The sequence below is a fragment of the Python bivittatus genome, unplaced genomic scaffold (assembly GCF_059951505.1).
Source record: "Python bivittatus isolate LINGU-HERP-01145 unplaced genomic scaffold, Pbiv_v1 ctg000700_np1212, whole genome shotgun sequence".
Classification (NCBI taxonomy): Eukaryota; Metazoa; Chordata; class Lepidosauria; order Squamata; family Pythonidae; genus Python; species Python bivittatus.
This window is the reverse complement of record NW_028277098.1, coordinates 9,751,002-9,776,939: the sequence shown is the minus strand read 5'-3', so window position 1 is coordinate 9,776,939 and position 25,938 is coordinate 9,751,002. Positions and strand designations below refer to the sequence as shown.

The 25,938-nt window shown below is 37.2% G+C and overlaps 1 protein-coding gene across 2 annotated transcripts in view; it reads right to left on the bottom strand.

The window, feature by feature from the left end:
• Positions 1–7,657: 7,657 nt before the first annotated feature.
• SWT1 (SWT1 RNA endoribonuclease homolog) overlaps positions 7,658–25,938 on the bottom strand; it is a 45,590-nt gene continuing 27,309 nt past the window's right edge. For both annotated transcript variants that reach the window (XM_088154266.1, XM_088154265.1), the window contains 7 exons: positions 23,650–23,788; positions 22,535–22,680; positions 20,966–21,174; positions 19,391–19,522; positions 17,234–17,300; positions 12,385–12,449; positions 7,658–8,975 (listed from right to left, as the gene is read on the bottom strand). In XM_088154266.1, the coding sequence (XP_088010392.1) occupies positions 8,870–8,975; positions 12,385–12,449; positions 17,234–17,300; positions 19,391–19,522; positions 20,966–21,174; positions 22,535–22,680; positions 23,650–23,788 (864 nt within the window). In that variant the 3' untranslated portion in view covers positions 7,658–8,869. The remainder of the gene's footprint in view (positions 8,976–12,384; positions 12,450–17,233; positions 17,301–19,390; positions 19,523–20,965; positions 21,175–22,534; positions 22,681–23,649; positions 23,789–25,938) is intronic.

The window sequence follows — 25,938 nt, the reverse complement described above, 5'->3', positions numbered from 1 at the left end:
GTCATCTGCTGGTGTTGGTCCACAGTGCTTCATTAAGTCCAGGGTCAACGCAGCCGTCTACCAGGAGATTTTGGAGCACTTCATGCTTCCTTCCGCAGACGAGCTTTATGGGGATGCTGACTTCATTTTCCAGCAGGACTTGGCACCTGCCCACACTGCCGAAAGTACCAAAACCTGGTTCAGTGACCATGGGATTACTGTGCTTGATTGGCCAGCAAACTCGCCTGACCTGAACCCCATAGACAATCTATGGGGCATTGCCAAGAGAAAGATGAGGGAGATGAGATCGAACAATGCAGCGGAGCTGAAGGCCGCTATTGAAGCATCCTGGTCTTCCATAACACCTCAGCAGTGCCACAGGCTGATAGCATCCATGCCACGCCACATTGCGGCAGCCAAGTACTGAGTACATATGCATGCTTATACTTTGCAGAGGTCCGATATTGTTCTATTTCCAATCCTTGTGTTATTGATGTCATGTAATATTCTAATTTCTGAGATTGTGAATTTGGGGTTTTCATAAGCTGTACGCCATAATCATCACAATTATACCAAAGTAAGGCTTGACATATCTCGCTTTGCATGTAATGCGTCTATCTCATATATTGGTTTCATCTTTTGAGTTGCCATACTGACATAAATGAACATTTGCACGATATTCTAATTTTTTCGAGTTTCACCTGTATATGAAACATCCCTTGAGACTTATCAGATTAGACTGCGGGGCCATTAAATCCGTAACACTGACACCATTGGTCAATTAAATTCCTATAGAAAGATTGCAGACAGCACAATCATTTTCTCATTTTGTATTTCACAGCAATTGCTTATAGAGGTGTACTGAAGTATTAATCTGTTGTTACTAGAGTCCAATGTTAGGAAGGAAAACAAAGTATTTCTGTATACTTCTACCACATCTCCATTTACCTTTTTTCTTACTTACTTCCCCCTTACCATTAAGCTAGAAAGCCCCAAATATTTTAACCATTCCTCATATGAAAATTTCTCCAGCCCTTTCATGATCAAAATCAAAGTCCCTTATTACAGTCAATGACCAGAACACTGGTCACAAGGACACTTATAAATCACAAAGAAAAATAGAAAAATAAGTGAAAACAGAATATAAATGTAAACTAAGAATGAACTAAAATACTTGTAAAACTTGCATTACTAAATGGTTAAATTACTGAGTAAACGAAATACTAGAATACCAAAACACTACAGTTGTCTACTAAAATACTGAGGATCCATAAGCAGTTACAAATGATCAAAATAGTGTCCTTTCTTTAGGCCTTTGATTACTTTGATTGCCAATTTGATCCCTTTTTGGTCATCTTTCAGTCTTTGCTTATGGGCAGCTTGCAGGGACAAAGTCAATGAGGAAGCCGGCAGGGAAGGTCACGAGTTGCTCATGTAAGTCTCTCCCACCTGTCCACCCTCCCCCAGTCCCTCTGTGCTCGGACTGCACTGCAACACTCATGCACCCCCTCACTCCCTCCCCTACCCAGCAGCAGCCGCTTGCCTGCCTGCTGGCTTTGGACTTGTAACATCCTGCCAGCTTCCCCACTGACTTTCTCCCTGCGAACGTCCTGGAAGCAAAGTCAGTGGGGAAGCCAGCAGGAATTCTAAACTCTTCGGAGGTGATCAGCACCACTGCACTGCCACCACTTTAGCACCACTGGGCTGCAGTTGTCAGCTGTGCTCACACGATCCTCATTTAAAATGCTCTCTGACAGCTTCCCACAAGTCAGTGGAGAAGCCGGCAGGGATTCTAAACTCTTCTGAGGTGATGATGGCACCATACAGCATTGTGCTAAAATAAAAAAATAAAATAAAATAAAGTAATATCGTCAGCATAATTATGCCACATGGAAAGAGAGGAGGAACATCATGGTCAAGAGATAACACCAAATATCGTAGAGAAACAGTAAGTAGGAGGAAAGAACAAGAATTGGATGAGGCTGGGGCCACACCACTCCAGGATCAAGCAGGACAAATAACATGAGAGAAGGAGAGGCAGAGGAAGAGAGGCATGCCCATCTCCAGAATCACAAGAAGCAGGAAAGGAGAAGAGGAAGAGATAAAGGAGCAGAGAAATGCAAATCTCCAGGATCAGAGACAAAGAATAAATAACAAAAGAGATGAAGAAGCAGAGGATGAAAGGGCTGCATGTCTCCAGAATGACAATGAAAGGCCCAGATTAAGGAGACAAGAATAGACGGAGGAAGAAAGGGAAGATTGACTTGAGAATATGTGGCAAAGAGTAATTACTGCGAAAATTGCTGAACATGACAATGCCCACCTTTGATGACAAGACCTCAACAGAGAAAGAGCAAGGGAAAATGCATCTGTCACCAACTTGATCCTCGCTAAAGTTAGGGGAGATGGAGATGTTGCTATTGCTGAAGCATCATCCAATATTGCAGCAACACTGATGCCTAGTGGTAGGACAGTACATTCAAGATTCAAGATACCCCTGAAAATAAATGAAAAAGCTCTTTGTAACATCGAAAAAATCTCCATTACTGCAAATTTGATTCAATGTGCAAGACTTATTGTCTGGGATGACAGCCCCATGATTAGAAGGGAGAGCTTTGAAAGTGTACATCAGACTCTTCGCAATATATGCAGCAAGAATGATGCCTTTGGGGGAATTTTAACCATTTGATTTCCGTCAGTTTCTACCAGTTGTGAGAAGAGGAAATTATTCTGGTGTGGAAAATTCATGCATCAAAAAATCATACTTATGGGGAAGCTTTGTCAAGTTTCAGTTGAAGAGAAGCATGTGGTTAAGTGAGGGAGAAGGAAGATATCCTGAGCTTTTATTGGATGTTGGAGAAGACAAGATTCAGAAAAATCAAAATGATGAAGTGGAATTGCCTGAAGATATATGGTTCTGCCAGGAAGAACTATGGAAGAATGTATAGGTTTAATCTACCTGACATTTGACAATCCTGCAGAACTCTTCTCAAAGAACTCTATCTTGGTTCCCTTAATGAAATGAGAAAAATCAATTCCACATGCATTAGACACTTCCCTGGAATGATGAAAGAGTATTGTTCCTTCAATGCCATCAGTGAAGGAGCTAATGCCACTCATATTCCAACAGAATTCCTTGATTCACTCAAACTCTCTGGATTGCCACCACATAAGCTGGAATTGAAGATAGGATCTCCTATCATTTTAATGAGGAACTTGGATCTTCCAAGGCTTTGCAATCAAATGTAGATGACTGTGGAAGAACTCCACAAGAATCTCATTGTAGCAAAGATAAACACAGATGCATTCAAAAATGACATTGTCGTGATTCCAAAAATTACGCTGAATTTATCAGAAGGTGAAGATGTCCCTCTTCAGCTGTTCCCAATACAGTCATGCTTTGCTCTCACTGTACATAAAGCGCAAGGACAAACCATGGAGAATGTACTGATTTATCTGAAGAAACCAGTATTCCAGCATGGTTAGCTGTATGTTGCTTTAAGTTGAGGAAAAAGAAGTGAAAACATTATTCTTAAAGAATGGCAGATCAACCACAAATGTTGTCATCAAAAGTGTCCTTTGTTAAATGAAAAGCATCTATATTTCTCTTGCAACACATCTTTCTTATTTAATAAGCTGATGTTTCCTTCTTTAATTTTAAAACCAAAACAATAGCAATCTCCCCATGGTCATTCTGTTTCTCTGTTTAGGTAAGGAAATATCTCTGAAAGAATGGCCCAGCAGGTCATGGGTTTTCTGGTATACTACTAAACTCTCAGTGTTTGTCTGTTTCAACTGGGCAAAACAGTGCATTATAAGGCAACAATTTTTGAATCAACGTACCTTAAATGGGCTAGCTTAAAGAATTAGTCCAAAATAGAGGTCCTGTTACTCCTGTGGGATTGAAATTTGGCAAAGTTGTGGCTGCTTCAGCGCCACCGCACCTTCTGACTACACTTCCCAGAAATCCGAAGGTTGTGTGGTGCAAAGAAAATGGGAAGGGTGTATCTCTGTTCTTTCTCACCTCCCTCTGGCTCCCGTGCCCGACTGGCTGGCGGCAAGGCCCAACAGGTGAGTGGCTGTTTTGGAACCAAGGCCAAAATTTGAAATTTCTTAATAGCGGTTGGTGATGAAGGAAGGATGAGGGAGTGACTTGGATGCCTGCTGGTGAGGTAGGGCTGGCTGGGGGGCACTGGTGGTCAACTCTTCCTCCCTGGAGGGGACCCTTGGGGCCATGCTAAGATGGGGAGTGGGAGTGCAATTTTCCTTCTGGTCTGCAGCTTCGTTTCCCTTCCCTCCAGCAAAGTGGCAGGCAGTTCTGTGGGTCAGCCAAGGAATGATTTCCGATGCTCCCTGCCAGCTTCCCACAAGCAAAGTCAATGGGGAAGCCAGCAGGAAGTTGGAAGTCACTTCCGCTCCCACTGCTTTTTTGCCTGCCCATGGCCATTCTGTTTTATTTTATCAAAAATGTCTCTGAATTGTAATAAAATGTTCCTTTCAAGTGAATGAGCCAATGAAAGCCAATGATACAGTATTTATCTGTGTGTACCTTCAAGTCATTGTTGACTCCTGGTGACTGCCTGGACTAGTCCCTGCAGCTTTCTTGGCAAGAGTTCAGAAGTGGTTTGCTATTACCTCCTTCCCAGGGCTGAGAGAAAGTAACTGGCCCAAGGTCACCCAGCTGGCTTTGTGTCTAAGGCAGGGCTAGAACTCACCGTCCCCCCTTTTCTAGCCTGATGCCTTAACCACTAAACCAACCTGGCTCAAGTCAACGGATGGGCAGCCTTGCCCATCAGGTCAAATAAATGAATACAGTTCGGGTATAAATATGTTGTTTTATAAAAGCCCGAACTGTACTTCAATTGCATGACATGCCTTCATACACAAATTGATGGCAAATGACCATTAAGACAAAGTATAATATTAACCAATTATCAAAACACACATCTTCAAAACAAAAGTACAATAAAAACTAGAAACGAAAAATATAAGCACAATGGCTAGGAAAATGGAAAGTATCTCAGAATCAATTCATATTCTTGTCTAAATCAATTCAAGCTAGGATTACCAGACCTCAAATATTGTCTGGCTTTTTGAGTATCTATTTTAAGCTATCTCTTCCCTAAGCAGCTTTTCTTCCTGGTGCAGTCCTTCCCTAGTCAGTGCTAATGCAAATTCACAAGCTCCACTCTGCCACCTTATTATTACCCTCTGGCCTTGAGCTGCTGCCGGAGACTGACAAGACCTTAATCTGTTATATGCTGAAAGCTTTTGCCTCCTAACTGATTCTCAGCATGTTCCTGGGATTGAAAAACTAGTCTTTCTGGTGCTGGAAAAGTAATTTCATATGCATATAGGCCTCAGTACTTTTTTTTTGCAGTTTTTCACTGTAATGTTTGTTGTGGATGCCAAGAAAGCTAAACAGTTAGTGTATCCTCCTTTTACCCCCATTTGTCCTCCTCCTTTCAAATTGTCCATTGCCTGTTCAGCTATCTGGTAACCCTAATTCAGGCTACTAAATCTGACATGTAAATCCAATACACCTCTCTACATTGCAATGTCTTGCATTTCCCCTTATTAAATGCCTTTAAATCATGAGTAGGTAACCTGAGATACAGAGTTGTTAGGCTCCATTTTTACAGTTCCTGGAGCCACCTCCAGCCCATTTGCTTAAAAAAACTGTGGCATGGTTTTCTTCCATGTTGTGTTGGGAAATCCTCAAAACCTGTATCATGAGCCAAAAATAGGTTAAACAGAGTTAAAATAAGAAAAAAAAAAACCCTTCCTCTCCATAGAAACCAAGAAAACCATAGAATAGTCTGTTCCCACTCATGTTGCATCATACTGCCCTCAAAAAATTCCTCAAATCTGGACCATTTATGAGCAAACAGGGGAGCTTGATGACAAACTGGATTGTGTTGTAAAGAATATAGTAACGCTTAATAATGCCTTTCACATTTCGAGAATATGCATCAAATAATATTTGTACCGTTAACACCCATTCTTTTTGTTTGCTGCATGATTTCTCAGGGAGGGGAAAGGCTTTCTGAAGTTCTGTCTTATTTGTACTTCTAGTTTTATAACCCAATTTGGACTGTCTGCAATTAAGTCTTCAATACATCAATCTGCTAAATAAATGTATTTAAAATATTGTAATTCCTCCAATGCCTTAACATTTAGAGAAGGTGGAATTGGTAGACAAGAATTGACTAGCCATCTTTGGAGTGTGAACATCTAAATAATGGATTGCTTTTGATCACAATTCCCAAGACAAATGCAACTGTCTGCTGCTGAAAATTAAGAAATATCTCAAACTCTCCAAGGACCTTAATTACATAAAATTTGGCTGTGCCAAAATTCTGTCAATAATATGTATTCAAAGCAGAAAAAAATGACGCTGTCAAAGAACAAGTAAAATTAATTGGAAGTCCTGAAAGCATTGCTCCTTTTACTCAGAATATATTCTGTAATTTTCATAGCCTCTTCTTGTGGAATATTGGTCTAACTATATATAATGCCAGTCTGTGCATAAAATTGATAACTCTAATATTTAAAAAAATTATATCTTTCAGGTATGCTTATACAGATGGAATAAATGGTTTTAAGCAGGGGGAACTACATAGGAAGATTTTCTATCTTTATCAACTGATTTTATAACAATGTCGATTCTATGCTTAAAATGATTTAAATTTGGATCTCATTCCTAGAAATTATGCTAAGAGAATATTCCATATTTTAACATCCAGTAGTACCACTCATAAATTAGTATATTAATATATGGATTATCAGGGCAATTAAATCTAAAACCTATTTTGAAAATTTCAGAATCTTTACTATACAATGCATTTCTATCTTTATAAAAATAGACAATCTTTGTAAATATATGTTGTAATTCCAACATGGTCATATCTAGTGGTAGGATCAATCTAGGATAATGGGATGAATGAAAAATGGCCCTTCATAGTACATCACTCAATAGTACATGTTTCTGACAACTGTTGCTGCCCAAGATACTGCCTTATTCTAATACTTTGGACTATAATCCTGACTGTTCTTGACTATGGGCAGTGCTGGTTGGAGCAATGGGAATTGTAGTAAAAGGCACTAGGTCCTAATATGTTTACAATACAGTTCTTTATATGTCTAGGATGTTATTCCAATCTACAGAGTCTTGCCATATTTAGTTGAATGTGACTTGCTTTCAGAAAGGTATCTTTAGGATTTCTTCCACCGAATAGAATTGACTCCCCAGCTCCTCTTCCTCCTGACTATTCATACCTCATAATTCCAGATATTATAAATAAGCTTCAAGACTTTATTTACCTCCATTTACCAACAGTTAGTTCTCTAATCATTATCAGTTTCTAACCCAGGTTACATGTAGTGGATGCTCTGACATGTCAGCACAGGGATCCAACTGTAATTAAGCATTTCTAGAGTGACAATACTTAGCTCTGCAGAAATCAAGGGGGTAACTAATTTATTTGCATACTTAGGATCTCATAACACAAGTTCTGAACATACGGCCATAAATGGGTCCTCAAGTGAAACAATCAGCTATATGAACCTACTACTCCCTCTTCCTTGCAGTCTCATGTACAGAGGAGTTCTGGACAACATGAAGGATATAAAACTTCTTTTTAATCTAAATTTGAAATTAAAATGTTTGAAATGAATCTACAATAGCATGGATTCCCCTTTTATTAAAAATATCAAATGACAATAACAGAGTAGCAACAGAATTAGTCAATAAAGAGCAAATAGATTAAGACTTTTGTACTATAAAAAGAGGCACAAATTAAATGCAACCCCTCCCAACCCTGACATCTTTTCCCTATGGTTAGCATACAAAGCTGCTTTCCAGTCAGGTGGGGACTTTGCTCTTATAAAAGTAGCACAAACGCTTGCAATTATAAAATCCTAGTTTATTCTGGATGATGCAACACAATCTTTTGCACATTTACTCAGAATTTCTGGGTGTGTGGACATCTTCCTACACAAATGCCCCCAAAATTACTTGGATAATTAGTTATGCTGAGTAGATGAAGATAATTTGCCACAAGAGTTCCATGTTATCCTAATATAAGAACCTTACAATGCAGTGAAGCACAGGAGTGCAAGCCAGTCTTTGGTTCAGCCTGCCATGAGCATCCACTGAGATCACCTGTTTTCCTTCTCCCTGTCTCTTGACCAAGGCTGTAGTTATTGCATGGCTCCTACAGCCAATGAAGATGCCACAGCATTTGGCACCTAACCTCTTTACTTTCTGAGTGAGCCCTTTGGCGACTGACCTGGAAGGAAGAGGGCATTTCAAAAAACTGTGGTTGTGACAGCTACAAAACCAGTGGACATTATGTATTGAGACTGTTTGCAGGGAATGGGCTGGTAGAGTGTGCATAATTCACCTGCAGGCTTCACAATAAAAAAAAGACTGCACGGTTTAATTTGAAGTTATCATACGCTGGGGAAGGGGAAAGGGTAGTGGTATGCCACTGTAATTAGTTCATACTTTTAATTGTTAAGAGTATTGCTCTGGGAATTGGTAATATAAAGATTTAAAAATTACTCCACCACTGAAGCAGTGATTTACATCACGAGTGAAAGCTACCATTGTCAGGGGGATTTAAAAATCCCTTCACCATGGTCCCAGTTCTAACTCCTTCTTCTTCCAGATAGTGGAAACATACATACATACAAGGACAAACTATGGATTTAACATAATGTATCTTTAAGTATGATCTTTAAGTGTGATCTTTAAACAAAGCTGCTAAGAAAGCAAGAAACACTGATAAATTACAGAGGTCTAAGTTTCTATGTAGGTGGGTCCTAGTATGTTTTGCCTGGTGAGAAGAAAACCACTCCTTTCAAAAGTTTCAGTTGATTGAAGAATTTAGAGCCATCCTCTGTTCTTGACTTCCAGACAGACAGATTCATAGCACTGTCTAATAGTATGTTCCAGCTGAACTAGTTGGCCACATCCAACTGATAACCGTGCTCTGGGGAGGAGGAGGAGAAAAGATGCAAATTACTAAACCTAGCCCAATCCTCTCAGTTATGACTTTCTGTAGCTTTTTAAAACGCGTGGAATTCTTTTTTTCTAAGGCTTCCATTTTCAGTATTGGTTTAAAGTGCTGTTCATAGCCTTTAAAGCTCTAAGCAGCAAGTTACCCGGAGGAACATCATTTTCAATATGAAGCTAACCATATCTTTCAAGAAACCTTCTCCTCCAGATCTTGCCAACTTCTGTAGTGCAGTGGATGAGGATACAGGAGAAGGGTTTACAGTGTAGTACTCAGGGTTTTATACTCCCTCCTAAGGAAGGACCCACATATATACCCTGTCAGCCACCTGCCAAGCTGTAATCACCATTTTAGTTTCAACAGGCTTCCAGCTCGCTGGGAGATAAATTTTAATCAAGGTTGTCTTGCTATTTTGCATGGTGTATTGGCCTTTTTTCATCAGTGGCTACTGGTCTACCACTGTATACATTTTTTTTTTTTTGTGGGGAGGGCTAATTATGGTTCGTTTCTTTGGAATTTATTATCACATAATTGGATATACTATCTTGGATTGTAAAAGAAATAATGCTTCAGTATCAATTTGACTTTTTTATTCAAAACACACTCTTGTATCAGAAACTGCATTGATTCAAAATCATCAAGTATAATCCGGTACACTTTGGAATTGGAATTTCTCATAGTTAAAGCAAGAAAGTGTACCTTTCAAGGCATTGGTAAAGTAGGCAATAGTGAAAGATATGTTAGACAAACTATTTTCTGGGTCTCATAACACCTTTCCTTTTTTAATTCTGGTGACATCCATTTGGCATTCCATTCCTACATTAGAAAGATTATGTAGAAATATACATCCGGGCATAAAAAAATGCAGCTCTCACCAATGAGCAACTATCTCCACATACTCATTACTTCCCTCCCCCAAAACAGCACATTCCCACCTTTTTAGAAGTGTTAATATAATGTCAGAATTAGTTGTATGCAAAACACTGTGGTTTGTTTTTTCTCTCAGAATGCTTCAATTTAGATGTTATGGAGTGGACTGCCATTTTCCAGAAGTGCTTCTTCTAGAACAGGAAGCGATTCATGGTGTTTTAGATGTGGTAAAATGGTACTACTGTTCCATATATAAATGCACACAACAAGATTTATTCCCTAAAGACAGACAACATGGCACAGCACAACTGTAGTCATAGAATAAAGAATCTAAAATACATTAACATCAAACCAGCAACCTTACTGATAATCAAGGCCAGTTTAGATGAATGGAAAAATCATAAGCTTGACCAGTTACATGCTGTTGCCAGAACTTGAACTTCTTTTCCAAACATTACTATTACTAGACCCCATACTTCAGGTCAAGAAAATTACAGACTGCATTAAATTATTTTATTTATTTAGGCAAACATGTTAGATTCATTAAAAATGGGATGAAACTGCCACTCAAGTGGAAGTGGCCATCCCCTATATATTGGATAGCTTTTTAAATAAAATAAGATATGTAATAACAGACATTAAGTAGCCATAATGGATTATTGTTTAGGAAGGAGCTGAAAATATATTTAGGGTTCTTTTATGTTTTATTCCTTTATGTTTGTATTTTTTATTTTTGTTGTTATTTATGTCTGATATTTTTTATATTGTGATATGGTTTTAATTGTTATTTTGCTTGTAAGTTGCCCAGAGTCACTTTTTGTGAAATGGGCGCCTATATACATTTGCTAAACAAATAAACAATAAATAAATTATGGGACAGTATTTGCAAGGATATTTCTGATTCTTTTCCTTTTATGAGTTATATTAAAAGGGGTCCTCAATCCATTCTTAAAGGTCATTCCTTCTTGCCTAGAGAATGGGTTAAACTTTTAGTTCTTTCACTTGATACGCCCTTACTTACTTCCAAACGTTCTCTTTTTTCATCAAAGAAAAACTAATTTCTTTAAATCTGTGAAGTCAGTCATTTGCTTGATTTAAAGAAATTGATTTGCCATTGGTGGAAAAAGAGATCTTTTGGTGAATACCAATTACTACCCTTGCAGTTTTGTTAGCATGTGAAAATGCCTTATTATATTCAATAACGTGATCAGTATAGAAGTCGCCATCATATAAGTTATAGGGCACAGTCTCTGCTACATTTCAGTGATTTTAGAACAAAATTATAAACCAGTGACAGACTTAAAATTAGTTTAACACAGGATCTGCAAGTTACTACTGAATAACCTTGTCTGTCCTGACAAGATAATTATTTGCCCTGAACCTCATCTCAGTAAGTATCAAGACTCAGCATTACAGATATGCCATCAAATCAAGCTACAGTATTATCTATGTTGTAGCCAAACAGCTGATGAAAACATGGGAGGGAGAGATTTATTCAGGCATTATATGACTGTAATATGCTAGGCTACCTGATTTCTGCCCTGAATCCTCAAAGCTAATTTCAGCACGGTTGAGAAAACAATTATATTTTAGGATGGAATTGATTGATTGATTGAGTACCATGGCCACCCAAAGTTTTAGAACAATATTTGTTGATATCACCTTATCTTGAAATGCTGCTTAGTAGAGACATGCATTAGCCTTATCTATATCAGGAGATGGTGTTAGACACTTTAGAAAACAGCACTAGCAGAAAATCAGCTTTCCCAAATGAAATGAGCTCAAGGCACCATCAAAACTGAAAAAGTGACAGATGCATAGTGTATAGACATCCTTTTTACCTTTGGAATTTCTAATATCACAAGAGTAACTTTTAGGACCTTTTTAATTTAAAAACCTTTCTTCTGACAATTGCCAACACTCTTGCAAAGCCTTCATAAGTCTAAAACATTCTGTACTGTTCTGATTTCAATTCTTTCTCTTTATGTATTTGTAGGAACATTTTCCTATTTTGCTATATTTTTAATTACATATTTTGTTTTCATTGTGACTGAGATAGTAAAGTCTAACAAATAATTTGGAAAGAAAAATATTCTCCCGAATACATTTATTTTCTTCAAGCTGCACTGACACTCTTTTCTTTCTTAATGATTCAACTTCAGAAAGTTATAGTGCTCCAAAACAACAGCACAGAAAGAAATAGCTGCTAATTGTTTGCTAACTGAGGCCAATATACATCATGAACTTGGAAAGGAATCAGATTATTTGAGAACCGTAAAATAATAAACTGACTACTTCTCTGAAACAGTCCTGGGAAACTTACACACAACATGTACAGACAGGAGTATGTAATATTCTTATTTAATTATAACCACTTTTAAATTTTGTTAACACTAAGTGACAGGATAAAAGAACAGATTTTGCATAGACTGTGGCATGGGAAGGTTATGAAAGAACCACTTGGTATTACTTTTTTTTATTTTTATTTTTTGTAAAAAAAAAAAAAAAAGCTTACCTGTATATTTCTTGGGAAATGCAGTCATAAAGTTCCTCAGCAGTAAATGTTGTACTATTATTTATCTATGAATTAAAAAGACACCAAACATGTAGGAAAACTCACTAATTATCAAATGCTAATATTACATATTGGAAATTAGTTGTTGCTGTAATAAAAGCAGATGAAAGCTTCATATATTTCAAAAATTAACTCTTATGAATTGGCACATAGACCTTATACTAGTCAGTGTACAGGGTAACAGAGGTAAGGAAGAGATAGCATCTTCAGCAAAAGAATTTGATGGAAGACAACTTTAGTGAACATTGAGATTTTGAGAAAGTTTCCCCTTTCTGATAATTTTAACCCATGTGCAAATGTTTGCAGTGGGAAAAGAATGGCTTAATCAGGATTGTAGGAGGATCTTATCAAGATATAATTTGCCTACACGAGACACATACTAGAAAAAATATTTAAAATATTTGATTTATAACAATTTGGGTGAAGAATTTATTTCAGATGCAAAGAGAGAGAGAGAGAGAGGGAAGGAAGGAAGGAAGGAAGGAAGGAAGGAAGGAAGGAAGGAAGGAAGGAAGGAAGGAAGGGAGGGAGGGAGGGAGGGAGGGAGGGAGGGAAGGAAGGAAGGAAATTGATTGATTGATTGATTGATTGATTGAGTTGTTCTGTATATTAGTCCCCAACTAAAACCAGAACTTGTACTGACTGACAAGCATGGTAGATTTGTTGGGGTAGAAGTTAATTTGCATGCCACTAAGACTTCGGTACTGGGAATTTATGCCTCAAATGAGGATAAAGTACTATTCTATAAATGACTTATGGAGAGATTAATAGGTTTCTCTTATGAAAATTGGTGTTTGATTATGCATATAGTCTTTTTATCTAGTATGATCCTTTTTAATTAATTTAATGTGGAGAAAGAGAGAGGGAGGGAGAGGGAGAGGGAGAGGGAGAGAGAGAGAGAAAGATAACTGTTTTTGATGTTTGATTTTAATTGTGAGCCGCCCAGAGTCACCCTTTGGGGGAGATGGGCAGCATATAAATTTAATAATAAATAAATGGGAGATTGGAATTGAGTGATCTCCCCACAACTGGATAGAACCTCTGAGAAAAACATTAAAATCACTCAAGGTAAATTACAAAAAGTTTTTTTTAAAAAATTTGATGGACAATTTAGGGCTGCTTGATATATGGAGACAGAAAAATGGCAATTCAAGAGAGGATATCTATTTTTCTGAAAGACGTAGATCCTTTCAAGAATAGATACGATGTGGATTTCAAAGAACTTGTTACTAAGGTTTCTAAACCAGAGATATTACCAAAGACTTTTTTGGATCATAATCCTTTGAGTTTGGTTTATAAAAGAAAATCTAGTTCTTTTAGATGGAGACTAAACAAAATGTTGCTACAGAAAGAAGCAATAGTGGAGGATTGTAAAAAGAAATTAAAAGATTTTTTTAATATGATTTAGGTAAAGACACTGATTTAAGAATCATTTGGGATGCAAGTAAAGCTTTTATTAGAGGTTATTTTATACAACATAATAATGAACTCAAAAAGAAGAGTCAAGAGAAAACACAAGCTATTTTGGATGAGATAAAGAAAAAAGAATTAAAGAAATTCCCAGAGAAGGTAAGTACTTCTCAACAGATTAAGTTATTACAACAACAGTTATCTATGTTAACAGTAAGAGAAATGGAAATTATGTAAAGCAAAAAAATTTTGAGTTTGCAAACAAACCAGGGAAGTGGCCGTCATATAAATTATAAAAAGAAAAGAAAAGAAAAGAAAAGAAAATGATATTGAAATTACAAAAGGGAGATACTGTATTAATGGACAACGTGACTATACAAAAAGCATTTTATCAATATTATTCCAACTTGTATAAAGGAAGTGACATCTCTGTAGAGAAAATAGATGAATATCTAAAGAAACAAAATTTACAAAGAATTACAGAGGAACAGAGACAAATTATGAATAGACCTTTAACAATAAGGGAAGTTTCTGAAGCTATAAAAAAGATTAAACCAGGAAAGGTGCCTGGACCAGATGGATTATCAGGTTTTTATTATAAATGTTTTGAGGATGAACTTTTACAATCTCTACAAACACAATGAACTCCATCCTATAGAGAGGAAAGATTCCAAAGAGTTGGAAAAAGGCCAGTATAGCATTAATACCTACAGAGGGACAAGATTCAACTTTAACTCTTTTGTTTATTTTGGTTCTTCAAATACTGAAGAGAGACATAAGACAAGATGAGAGGATTGTGGGAGTAAAGCTTAAAAGAGACTTATAAGTTAAGAGCTTTTGCAAATGACTTGGTGTTGGTTTTGGAAGATCCTTTAAGTTTGGAGTTGAAACATTAATGAGCAACTTAATAGAATTTAGTGCATTAGCAGATTTTAAGATTAATAAACAGAAGATGAAGATGTTAAAAATATGAAAATACAAGATCAAACAGAATTGATGAATAAAATGGTTTTTAAATTAAGAAGGTAAAATATTTGGGTATCACTATGACAAATATGAATTGTATGTTATTTCAAAATAAGTATGTTAAGACATGGAATGAAGTTAAAAAAGATATGTTAAAATGGGAGCAACTAGGCCTGTCATTGCTGGAGAGAATTTCTGTGATTAAGATTAACGTGTTGCCTAGAATGATGTTTTTGTTTCAGACAATGCCTGTTTTGACAACTGATGCACCATTTAAAAATGGCAAAAAGATATATCTAAATTTGTGTGGCAAGGGGAAAAAACCATGAGGTAGATATAAGGTGTTACAAGATGCAAAGGAAAGAGGAGGATTAGGTTTACCTGATTTGAAATTGTATTTTATAGTTTGCTGTTTGGTTTTGATGAAAGAGTGGATGTTGCTGAGAAATAGAAGGCTTTTGGAGTTAGAAGAACATGACCTGAGATTTGGGTGGCATCAATATTTGTGGTATGACAAAGTTAAAGTTAATGTAGATTTTAAAAATCATTATGTTAGACATGCCATACTGAGAATATGGAATAGATACAAACCCAGGTTGTGCCCGAAAACACTTCTGTGACTCTCAGCACAAGAAGCATTTTATAGATGAGTACAATGAGCAAACATAATGGCTAACTTAGCATGAGATACTAAAATTTTGTCAAGGGGAATGTAAAATAAAATCAAGAGACAATCTGGTGGCAGAGAGATATACTTCTCAATGGTTTTCTTATTTACAATTATTAGAAAGATTTAAAGTAGACTAAAGAATTTATGGTTTTGAACATTGTAAGACTGCGTTTGAAATAGAACTGTGTACAAATGATGAACGTGTAACTGCTAAAATGTATAAACTTTTATTGAAATTTGAAACAGAAGAAAAAAGAACGTATGAAAAAGTGGGCTAAAATTTTTAGTTATACAGATGGAACAATGGGAAAATATGTGGCTGAAAGGATTGAAATTTACATTATGTTATAATCTTAAAGATAATTTTTATAAAATGATGTATTGTTGGTATATGTCAACAGAGAAATTGTCTAGAATGTATAAATTTTAATTTTATATTGGAAATGTGAAACACGAAGGGACATTTTATCATGTTTGGGGGATGTGTAAAAAAGCTAGATTCAAATTCACACACTGATTCAGAGGATTTTAAAGATTAATATACAATTGAAACAGAGGCTTTTCTTTTGGGATGGATGGCGAAACAGTTGGAAAAAAGTCTTCGAACTCTGTTTTTGTATATGTTAACTGTAGCAAGATTATTGTATGCGCAAAGATTCAGTACTACCCACAATGGAGGAATGGTTGGTGAAGATGATGGAACTTGCTGGGATGGCCAAATTGCCTTCTTTGATTAGAGGAAACACAAAATCTATATTTATTGCTGAATGGAAACCCCTTAGATTTTTTGTGTGAAACAGAAAAAAATAAACTTATGATTTATGGTTTGGATGATTAAACAGAATAGATCATAGAAAAAAAGAGAGTTATATTGTAACCATAAAGCAAGAGGTAAATTTATAATCGTGCTTATAACCACTGTAAAGAAGATTGGAAGCTACTTCTTTGTATCTTTTTTTTTCTATTTCTTTTTTCTTTTTTTTCTTGCACTTTTAGCTCCCTCTTTCTTTTTTCTTCTTTTCTTTTTCCCACTCTATATTAGTTTCTATTAGTTTTTATTTTCTTTCTTAAACTCTTTAATAAAATTATATTTTAAAAAAAGGATTCTAGAAGGATCTTATCCAAGCTTTGACTAGTAAATCAGTGCTAAGCCAGAAATTAATTCCCTTAGCTACTCTGCCAGGCTTCCTTCCCATATGTTTTTGCTCCATGTGAACTAGAGCAACTTTTTTGTACATGGGACAAGGGACATGGGGGAGAGTTTTTTAATACCTCATCTGACCTCAGGGGGTGTGGCCTGTGATGTCACAAAGGGGTGGTGGTTAACCATTCAGAGCAAAATGGATCCCCTAAGTCTTGCATATCTAAGATGCTTATTTTGCCCCTTAACCCTGCCCAAACAGTTAACAATTTTGCCTTGTTCATTCAAGAGGTACTTTGTACCGCCAATGAGTCACCAACTCTGTCAGACAGATGTAAGACTTGATAACCTAAATGGCACTTTTATTAGACTACAATTCCACAGGCTACTGCTGTGAGGTAAATTTATAACATGCAGTTTTTCAAAGAGTAAAGTGAATTTTAATAATTTTGCAGGCCATTTCAAAATAGATTCATAAACCTTAATTTAAAAAAGTGCTTATCACACTGCTTCAAAATATCTATATCAAAAATTTCTGCCTTTTCTGTCATAGACAATTTAACAACAAGCCTAGCAAATACTTGAAAGTTAAAATAACTCACCTCATTATTAGTAAAGAATCTATACAGAGCCCAAACATCTTGAAAGCTACAGTTGGGCACTAAGACTCTGGAAAAAAAGAAACAAACAGAGATAGAAAATTAAGGGTTTTTTTTAACATGAATGTTCAAGTTGTTATAGTCTACCCTCCTTCCTGACAATATTGTACACATATAAATATGGGTTTTAATATGAGGTTTAGATTCTAAAATATCATTTCCCCCATCCTGATTCCAGAGAACACTAGTCAGAAGGTGAAAAAATAACTTTGGACATATCCCTACTGCACCCTTACGCTGCTTCTGTTGGACAAGAAATAAATATAACACTTACTTTTAATAAATTTTAATCTCTGTATCATCTATATATCGAACTGTGTGGTTCTGCCATTGACCACTAAGTCTTGTGCAGGCAAAGCAAGTAGCACAGCCCAGAGCAGGCTTCAACAGTGGTCTCACTCTGTCAGTGCAAGGCTGATCAGTTCTGTTTTGTTTTAATTGTGATCCTCTCTAATTGTTTGTGTCATACTTGAGGGCACCAAACCACATAATCAGAAGCTGGCTCACACTCGGTGCAATGTAACAACTGGACAGCCTGTTCAGTATGTATTAAGATGCAGAACCACTGTTCATATTGTAGGGACTGACCAATCCTAAAAGGAGGATTTAGAAAATACCTGATGAAGAGACAGGTGTTGGTTAAAACAGCAGTCCTGAATTGCTCTTTAAGAGCTAATTCCTTAATTGCTGCAAACTGGTTCTTAAGTAACATTTACTTAATGTTAATCAGTTGGTGCAGTCACGTGATGTGGCACTTTACAACCCCGTCGTTTAGTGACAATGTTGCCAGTCCCAATTACCACCATTAAGTGAGGACTACCTGTAATCTTACATGTGTTTGTGATGATCATGAAGCCAGGTGATTTCTCTGTAATGTTACACCTCTGTTACGTTAAAATGTGCCTTGCTTTGAAACTCAGGAAAACGATAAACAACAGCCTTGAACATTGTGGCCAGACTAGAAAGAATGCATGTATGTAGGATAAATGATGCCTGCCGGGCCTGGGCTTGCAGGAATTGAAAAGCTGTTTGAATGTAAGTTAAGCATGTGAGATAAGGAAGCCAAGGTAATTTGAGGATAAGGTAATGGAAGAGAAGTGGTGCAGATGAATTCAAACCACCTCCTTCTGGAAAAGGCAGAGCAGTGGGCCACAAATGGTTACAAATAAGAGAGGGAAGTGGGTCAGGATGCTAAGGCAAGGAATGCTGGATTGCAGAGGTGGCTGTGAATAGGAGCTGAGGCCCAGGAAGCCAGGCTGGCATTATGGAAGCTCCTCAGAAGTGTCCAAGAGTTATAAATAGTTGTGGAAAGTCTTCAAGAAGTAGACAACTCCAAGAACCCCCCCCAAAAAAACCAGAACAAGGGGAGGAGAGAGCCACACACGTACTATGTGTCTAAGCATGAATTAATGAGGTAGCTGAGAAGGATACTGTGAACAGTTTAAAAGAGACTGAGACGTGTCTCACCTGACTGGTTTCAGCCCACATGTCTGTAAAGCTCGGCAAGATTTGTAGGAACATCACTCATTGTCTAGGCCCAATCAGCTTTTTGATGGGGATAACTGTTGTTTGGGTTACTATGTGACATTAACTGGAGTGAATATATTCCTGTGGTATTTAATAGCAGTGAGTTAAGTTTCTAAGATTCCAAGGATTCCCCATCTCAAGAACACACTCTTGGGGCCTGTTTATGAACCCCAGAAATATGTAGTACATTGGCATGGCACTAGGTACAGGAAAAGAAGTTGGAAGTGCTTGGGAAGAGCCAAGAGAACATGTGGATGCATGAGCTGGCCAGTACAGGGTTCATCACATACTATTCATACTTAAAACACTTCTTTATTTGCAAAGCTTATATTTAATGGCCCTGTCATGCAACATCTTGCCTCGTGAGATGCTACTGCCACTGTATCATATATGGACAACCTATGGCCCTTGGCTATTCTAAGATCTAAAGAATCCCAAGAATCTTCCCTGTTTCTTCACATTGACTGCATGACCGGTTACTGCTCCCTTATGGCTGCTCATGTTTCTCAAGCAGTTGAGAAAACACTAGGTTAAACCTGAGCCACACACACTATTCAGTTCATGGATACTTACTGCTGAATTCCAGCAAGAATTTCATTCACTGTACTCATTAATTTCTGCAGATCCATAAAAACTTCTTGAAATGAAGAGATATTCTGAGTTGGGGATATTGCACTGAGGTCTAGTTTTTGGAAAATTTCAAAACTAAAAAAAGAAGAGGATTAATTAAAAAATAATAATTACAAATCAACATGGACTCATTTTCTCCACTGCAATCCACCTCTCCTTACGTTTGCAGAAAATCATATAGGTATGTAATTTGCTCCCTAATTGGTTGATCCCTATCCCCACTCTATCACCTCTGTTTAAGTCACAGCAGTCATCAGACTTCCTCCAAAGTATTAGGTGACAAAGCCTAAAGGATTTTATAGACTTTAAAATTCCAGTCAAAATAAAGTGTGTAAGGGAGAGGAAATATTATTTTAATGGTGGTATGTTGCCAGGACATGTTTGTGCTGTGGTAGATGCAAGTGCCCACAATAGAAAGAAAAAAAGTAATCATGGACATAGTTGGATTGGCCACTTAATGATGTGTGAAATGACTTGCAAAATGATGGAAAGCAGAACACTCTTCCCAATAATTAAGTGATTTTGTGGAAGAGACCCTTGTAGGCAGAGAGGTGGGGAGCTGACCTAGCAAGTAACAGAAAGCAAATGTTGGACTCTCCAATATGTAAAGAATCTGCTGAGGTTTATTCTTCCCAGTCCCTTGAGCATTTAGGTACAGGGCTGAAAACAGAAACAGACTCTTTGGAGTCTTAGCAGTCCAAACCAAGAACTCAAAGTAACACTCAAAATAAAATATCTAACTAAGGAAGTAAATGGATCTGGAAGCAGCAGTTTTAGGCTTGTTCTCCTGCTCTCACACCAACTGTCTCAATAAGCTTTCTGGACTCAGCTGTAAACACATAAGCAATTCCTTAGTTGAGCAGTCACTGGCTCCCCTCTCCCACCCAGGCTTTCCAGCATGAGGAAGCAGCTCCCTTCTCTGCCTGGGCAATGAGCTGAGCTTCCAGCCAGGCAGCTTAGAAGGAAGAGGGAGTTTGTTTATACAGGCCTGATAAGGGTAATCTAGCAGGTGTTTCCTCTGTAAGCTTATCTTTGTCATTCTCTGACATGTCCCTCAACCATCTTCTCCAACCCCCACACCTGCCCTTGCTTCAGAGCAGCCTTTATGCTCAGCAGGCCCTGAGTCTGTAGGCACTCATACTCTGGTGCTGTGACTTACTCACAAGGAGGCTGGTGCTTTCCCTTCACCAAGTTGAAAGTTGGATTCTAAAACTAGTCAGCGTTACATGAATCAATATGCAGCCTACTGATGGCAACACTACATGCAGAAATATTATTATTGATACAGTGCCTTTCCTGCCCTGGCACTTAATTTAATTACACAGGAAAACATTAGGCAGATCCCATCCAGAAAGAATTCACAATTCATGCTCAGCAGTGGAGCATGCTTGAAGGAAGGCATGACATGCATGTACTTCTCTAAATCCTTGTCTAGTGCATATAAAGAATGCTTTATATAAGAATTCATTTCAAAACATACTGATTTGGGGATGAAAACATTATTTTAGCAAATAGTACCTGAACACATTGATTCTGTTCCATACACTTTCAAGGACAGACCAAATTTCCATATGCTTATTTATTTGTGTTGAAGGCTCTGTGAACAAAGGCTTATCTCCTGTCTGAGTGTGTTCTGACAAAATCACATCTTCCATTTTTTCACAAGTATCATTTCCCAAATTAGATTTCAGGGTATCTGTAGAATTTTCCCCTGTACTTGACTCCATCTTATGAAAACATAACAAGGAAGCAGTAATGGTACCAGTTTTAATGTACAACTATCAGTTACAAATATTTGAGGAATACCACATTAAAAATAATAATAACAATCGTGTTAATGGCAGAAGCCCAAAGATAAGTTTTGTTCCCCTCTCTTCCACAAAAAAGATTTAATTTATTTTCCTCACTGGCTACTTGAAGGATTTATATACAACTTCATAAATTTCATAAATTATACAAGGACAGTTCACAATGCAGTTTAAAATCTAAAAATAATAGAGCTTACAATGAAAAAAATAGACAACGTAGCAAATATTTTCAAATAAAATAAAATAAACTTATACATTCACAACAGGGATTTTCTGAATATGTTCCAGCCAGGCCCTTGCTTACCAGTGCAAGTTCTTCCACCTGCTCTATTTCCAGGAACATAAATAGAACTCTCCTGGCCTGGCAAATATTTCTAAATAAGCCTGAACACTTCACCACATATACCTTGGCAGTGGTCTAGAGACAAGATAATTTAGGTGCCAACTACCTCCTGGCTGAGGCAACTGTGGTTGAGAGACAGCTGCTTTCTCATGGCAGTAGCAGACCCAAATGAATAAAGGTATTTTCTTCTTTCCCCTCTTCAGTCAATGCAAGGTATCCCTTCCCCTCCCCTGCTTGACTCTTAAATTCACAGGGAATCTCTTCTCCTGCTCCCATTCAGAATATACTTATGCATGCAAGCCCCTTCCCATCAGAACCCTTCTAAACTTGGCTGCCTTTCTCTCTCTCCTTATTTCTTCACAACCAGGATGGAGAAAGAGTGAGTACTAGAGAAGCCAGCAGGATTTCTGAGGGCTCTGTTTCCACTCCATGGCCAGCTGCCTCCTCATCCTGATTCCAGGCTATAACTGAAGAGAGGAGGAAGAACAGATTGATAGAGGTGGTGGTGGTGTTGCTTCTGTAAGTGATGTCTGAATCAGGAACAGCAGCAGAGGAGAAGATAGTATACTAGAAGCAAATATATCTCTTCCCTCCCTCCCTGCTGTTCCTCCAGTATGACTTCTGTTGGGACCCCACAAGACATAGAGCCAGAGCCCAAGGATGCCTGTGCCTGAAGGTTTCAAGGTGGCCTCCTCCCATACTTTCACAGTTTATACATCACTGCTGCTACAGAAGCCAACTTTTTTTATTCAGGAATGAAATTTGGATCTTGTTTTATCCACTGCAAATGCAATACTAATTGCCATTTAAAAGGAAACATTTCAAACACAACTAGCTTTTTCCTTTGAATGATGATAAATATGAATACCACCACTCTTGTAACCAGGTTTATGAATCTAGAAGGAACTGTGCTTGTCAAAACTTAGTTTGGCTTACCTTTTGAATAGCCTTGAACAATTTATCCATTTGAGCTAAAGCCTGTGAAAGAACGCCATTATAGCTGGACCTTGAACTGAAGACTTCCAATAACATTTTTGATTCTTGGAGGACCTTCTTTACTGTTGAATTGTTAATTATTTTAACTGAGACAGGGAGCAAGAAAGAATGTTGTTGAGTTCTGAAAATCCTGACTACCTTAATTATTATTAAATTCTTTTGAACATACACTAAAAGGATATGATTATTCAGGAATAAATTTACTTTTTAAAACAGAAGATGTACAATTATCAATCTTGAAACTGGATTAATTTCTATGCCTTGAGTTGTACAAAATAAAGGAGGAGGAGGAGGAGGAGGAGGAGGAGGAGGAGGAGGAGGAAAGGTAGAGATCTATGGCCTCATCACACTGCCAGAGGAAGCCATCATAATATAGTAACAACAACAACAACATGACACAGTAGCAACAATAGTGCATTGTAATATCTGCAAGAAATACCATTTGCCTGCAAGCAAGAACCAATGGGACAACATAACAGACAAAGCAATAGAAAATGAAGAAGCTAAAATGGTCTGGGACTTCAGAATTCAAACAGACAAGCACCTGCCACACAATACTCCAGACTTAACAACTATTGATAAGAAAAACAAAAAAGTCTGGATAGTGGATATTGCAATACCTGGAGCAGCAGAATAGAAAAGAAAGAACTGGAGAAAATCACAAAATACAAAGACCTGCAAATAGAAGCAGAACGACTATGGCAAAAGAAAGCAAAGATAGTACCAATAGTAATAGGCACCTTGGGTGCAATCCCAAAATATCTGGAGTACCACTTGAACACCATCAGCATTGACAAAAATCACCATCGGTCAATTGCAAAAGGCAGCTTTATTTGGAACAGCTTACATCCTACGACGATGTAACACCATCAAACAACAACATCTACCTATCCCAGGTCCTTGGGAAGGACTCGATAGGTGGATAAAAATGCCAAATCCAGTCTGTCTGGCTGATTGTGCAACCAACAATAATAAAACAAGCTTTATATTTTTATTACTGTTGATTGTGCCCTTTCAATCTAACTTCGACCGCAAGTTACTGTAAATACTCCTACCTTTACAGAGATGCTGATAGAGATATTCAATAGTTGATAAAAGGCTTCTTGATATAACTTGTCCAAAAACAGCCACCCAGTGTTTTTTGTAACATTCCAACACAGTTGCTAGCGTCCAAGGGGGTTTATGATACACTACCTAGAAAAGAAAAATAAAATAATTTAGTAGTCAGATTTCAATAGTTTTTCTAGAAACATGTCCTCAACATTAGATTTTATGGCTAAGATAGTAGTAATTGTATCAACTCCTCCCTGCTCTAAGAGCTCTGCATATATAAATTACATATATTTAAGTGATAAAATCTGATTTTGGAATGCAGTTAATGCCACCTAATACAGTCTCTTCTAGCAGTTTATTTTCTTTTAAGAAAAGTTATATTAGAGAGACTTGATTTCCTCCTGGGAAAGAGAAAAATTTGGAAAGCTAGTTTGTAACCCCTGTCAAAACTATAACATTATGAAGGGATCAACAAAATAGTCAAAGTTTTACAAAGCATATATTATTACCAACAGACAGAAGACACAAGTATGCTAAGGCAAGGCTATTTGTATATCATCACGCCATGTAACGCAAAAGGCAAAAATGTGGAATTGGGGATAGAATTCATCTTCCTGAGATTTTCAGCTTTTATTTAAGCTATGAAGGGTGTACAAAAAACGCTGACCTAAATCAGCAGTCACAGATGGCTAAAAGAAGCTGGCTGAATTTTGTCAATCATGGAGAATCAGGAAATCTGAAGAGCATTAAATAACAAGCAAATCCAGCATTAAGAATGCAAATTTGTAATAGATATTAAGCGATTTGCTCATTTATGTAAGCCATGGAATTCAGTTTTTCTTGGCATGCTAATTTGGTAAGATTCAGATTATATCTAAAGCCAAAATACACTAAGCATGAAGACAGATTTTTGATGAAGATTTCAAAGGCATTACTTATGCACAGCTGTTAGATCTTAGCATTTTAATTATTTTTAAACACATCTACTTTTTTTTAAGGAGTGCAATTCAGAGAATACATTATACTACTTTCCAAGGCTTCACTACATATTACAAATACAAATCTTGTTGATTTTGAAGGTATTTTAATATAATCATCATCTTATACATGCAGTCTTGTAATGCTTTTTAAAATATCGTGAGCAAAAGAGGCAGATTCCTAACTTAAGGAATCCACAATTAATTTGGAAAGTTGCATCTGAGCAGCTACTTTTCAATTTTATTTCCTGAACCTATTTTTTATAAAAAGTATGATAACAAAAACAAAAACCTCTTTTGATTTGAGATTTTAAGATGTGGAAGCTAGTTGCTATGCCTTTGTTTCTTTTATTGGCTTTTTCTTGTTTTGCATCGTTGATTAGCAGCTTAGACACAATTTTCAGAAAGCCACATACACTACTGCACAATGTCAAGTTTCATACAGGGGAAAATCTAAATATGCAACAAATGCATGTTTGGCTTTATAAATGTATAACTATGTACATGCATTTATGTACATGCATTTTTTTCAGGATTTTCTTGGTGATCAAGAGAAGTAGAAACTTCTCTTAGAGAAGTTACACAAGTCCTTTCTTTTTGTTTTAAACTATGCTTTGAAAGCCATAATTGCTTTTAAATTATGCTTTAAAAGGCATAATTGATGCCTGCTTGTTTATTAAATCATTTGTGAGATGCACAATGAAACATGACAGCATAAAATTCTTATGTCCAGACTTCCAATCAGCCATTCTAGCCTCATGTCTTGGTCTTCTGTTTGTCCCCACTTCGTTGCAACAACCTGTGGTCACTACCAAGCACACTTGCTCCCCATGACAGAGCTTCTGGTATTCTCTTGTTTTGGCTTTTTCTGTCCCCCAAACCTTCCCCCTCTCTATCCTACACCTAGGAGGTGAGGCTCAAAGAAATTAATAGCGTGTTGATAGGATGCTCTTTAATGTATGTAAATCTGGAACACTATGTGCACACATTCAATTTGCACCAAATCTGCTTAGATGGATGAAAGGACTTGGGCATGTCTCTGAGTCCTATGAAAAGGGGAGTTTACTTTAGGAAAAGAGAAAGAACAGGTCAGATAGAAACTGTCAGCCTGCTTGTGCTACTTTATTCCTCTCAAGACTCCATACTTAATTCAGGGAATTATATCTGGGACAGAAACAAGTAATGGCAGCTGAAAACTAGAATGCAGTTAAAGATTCCTCCATTGGTGGACAGAGGTGCCATAAATGGGGTATGAGTCAGGCTGCAGATGGTAATTGCTCTCACCCTGCACCCACCTTGTGTGGAATTTTGAGA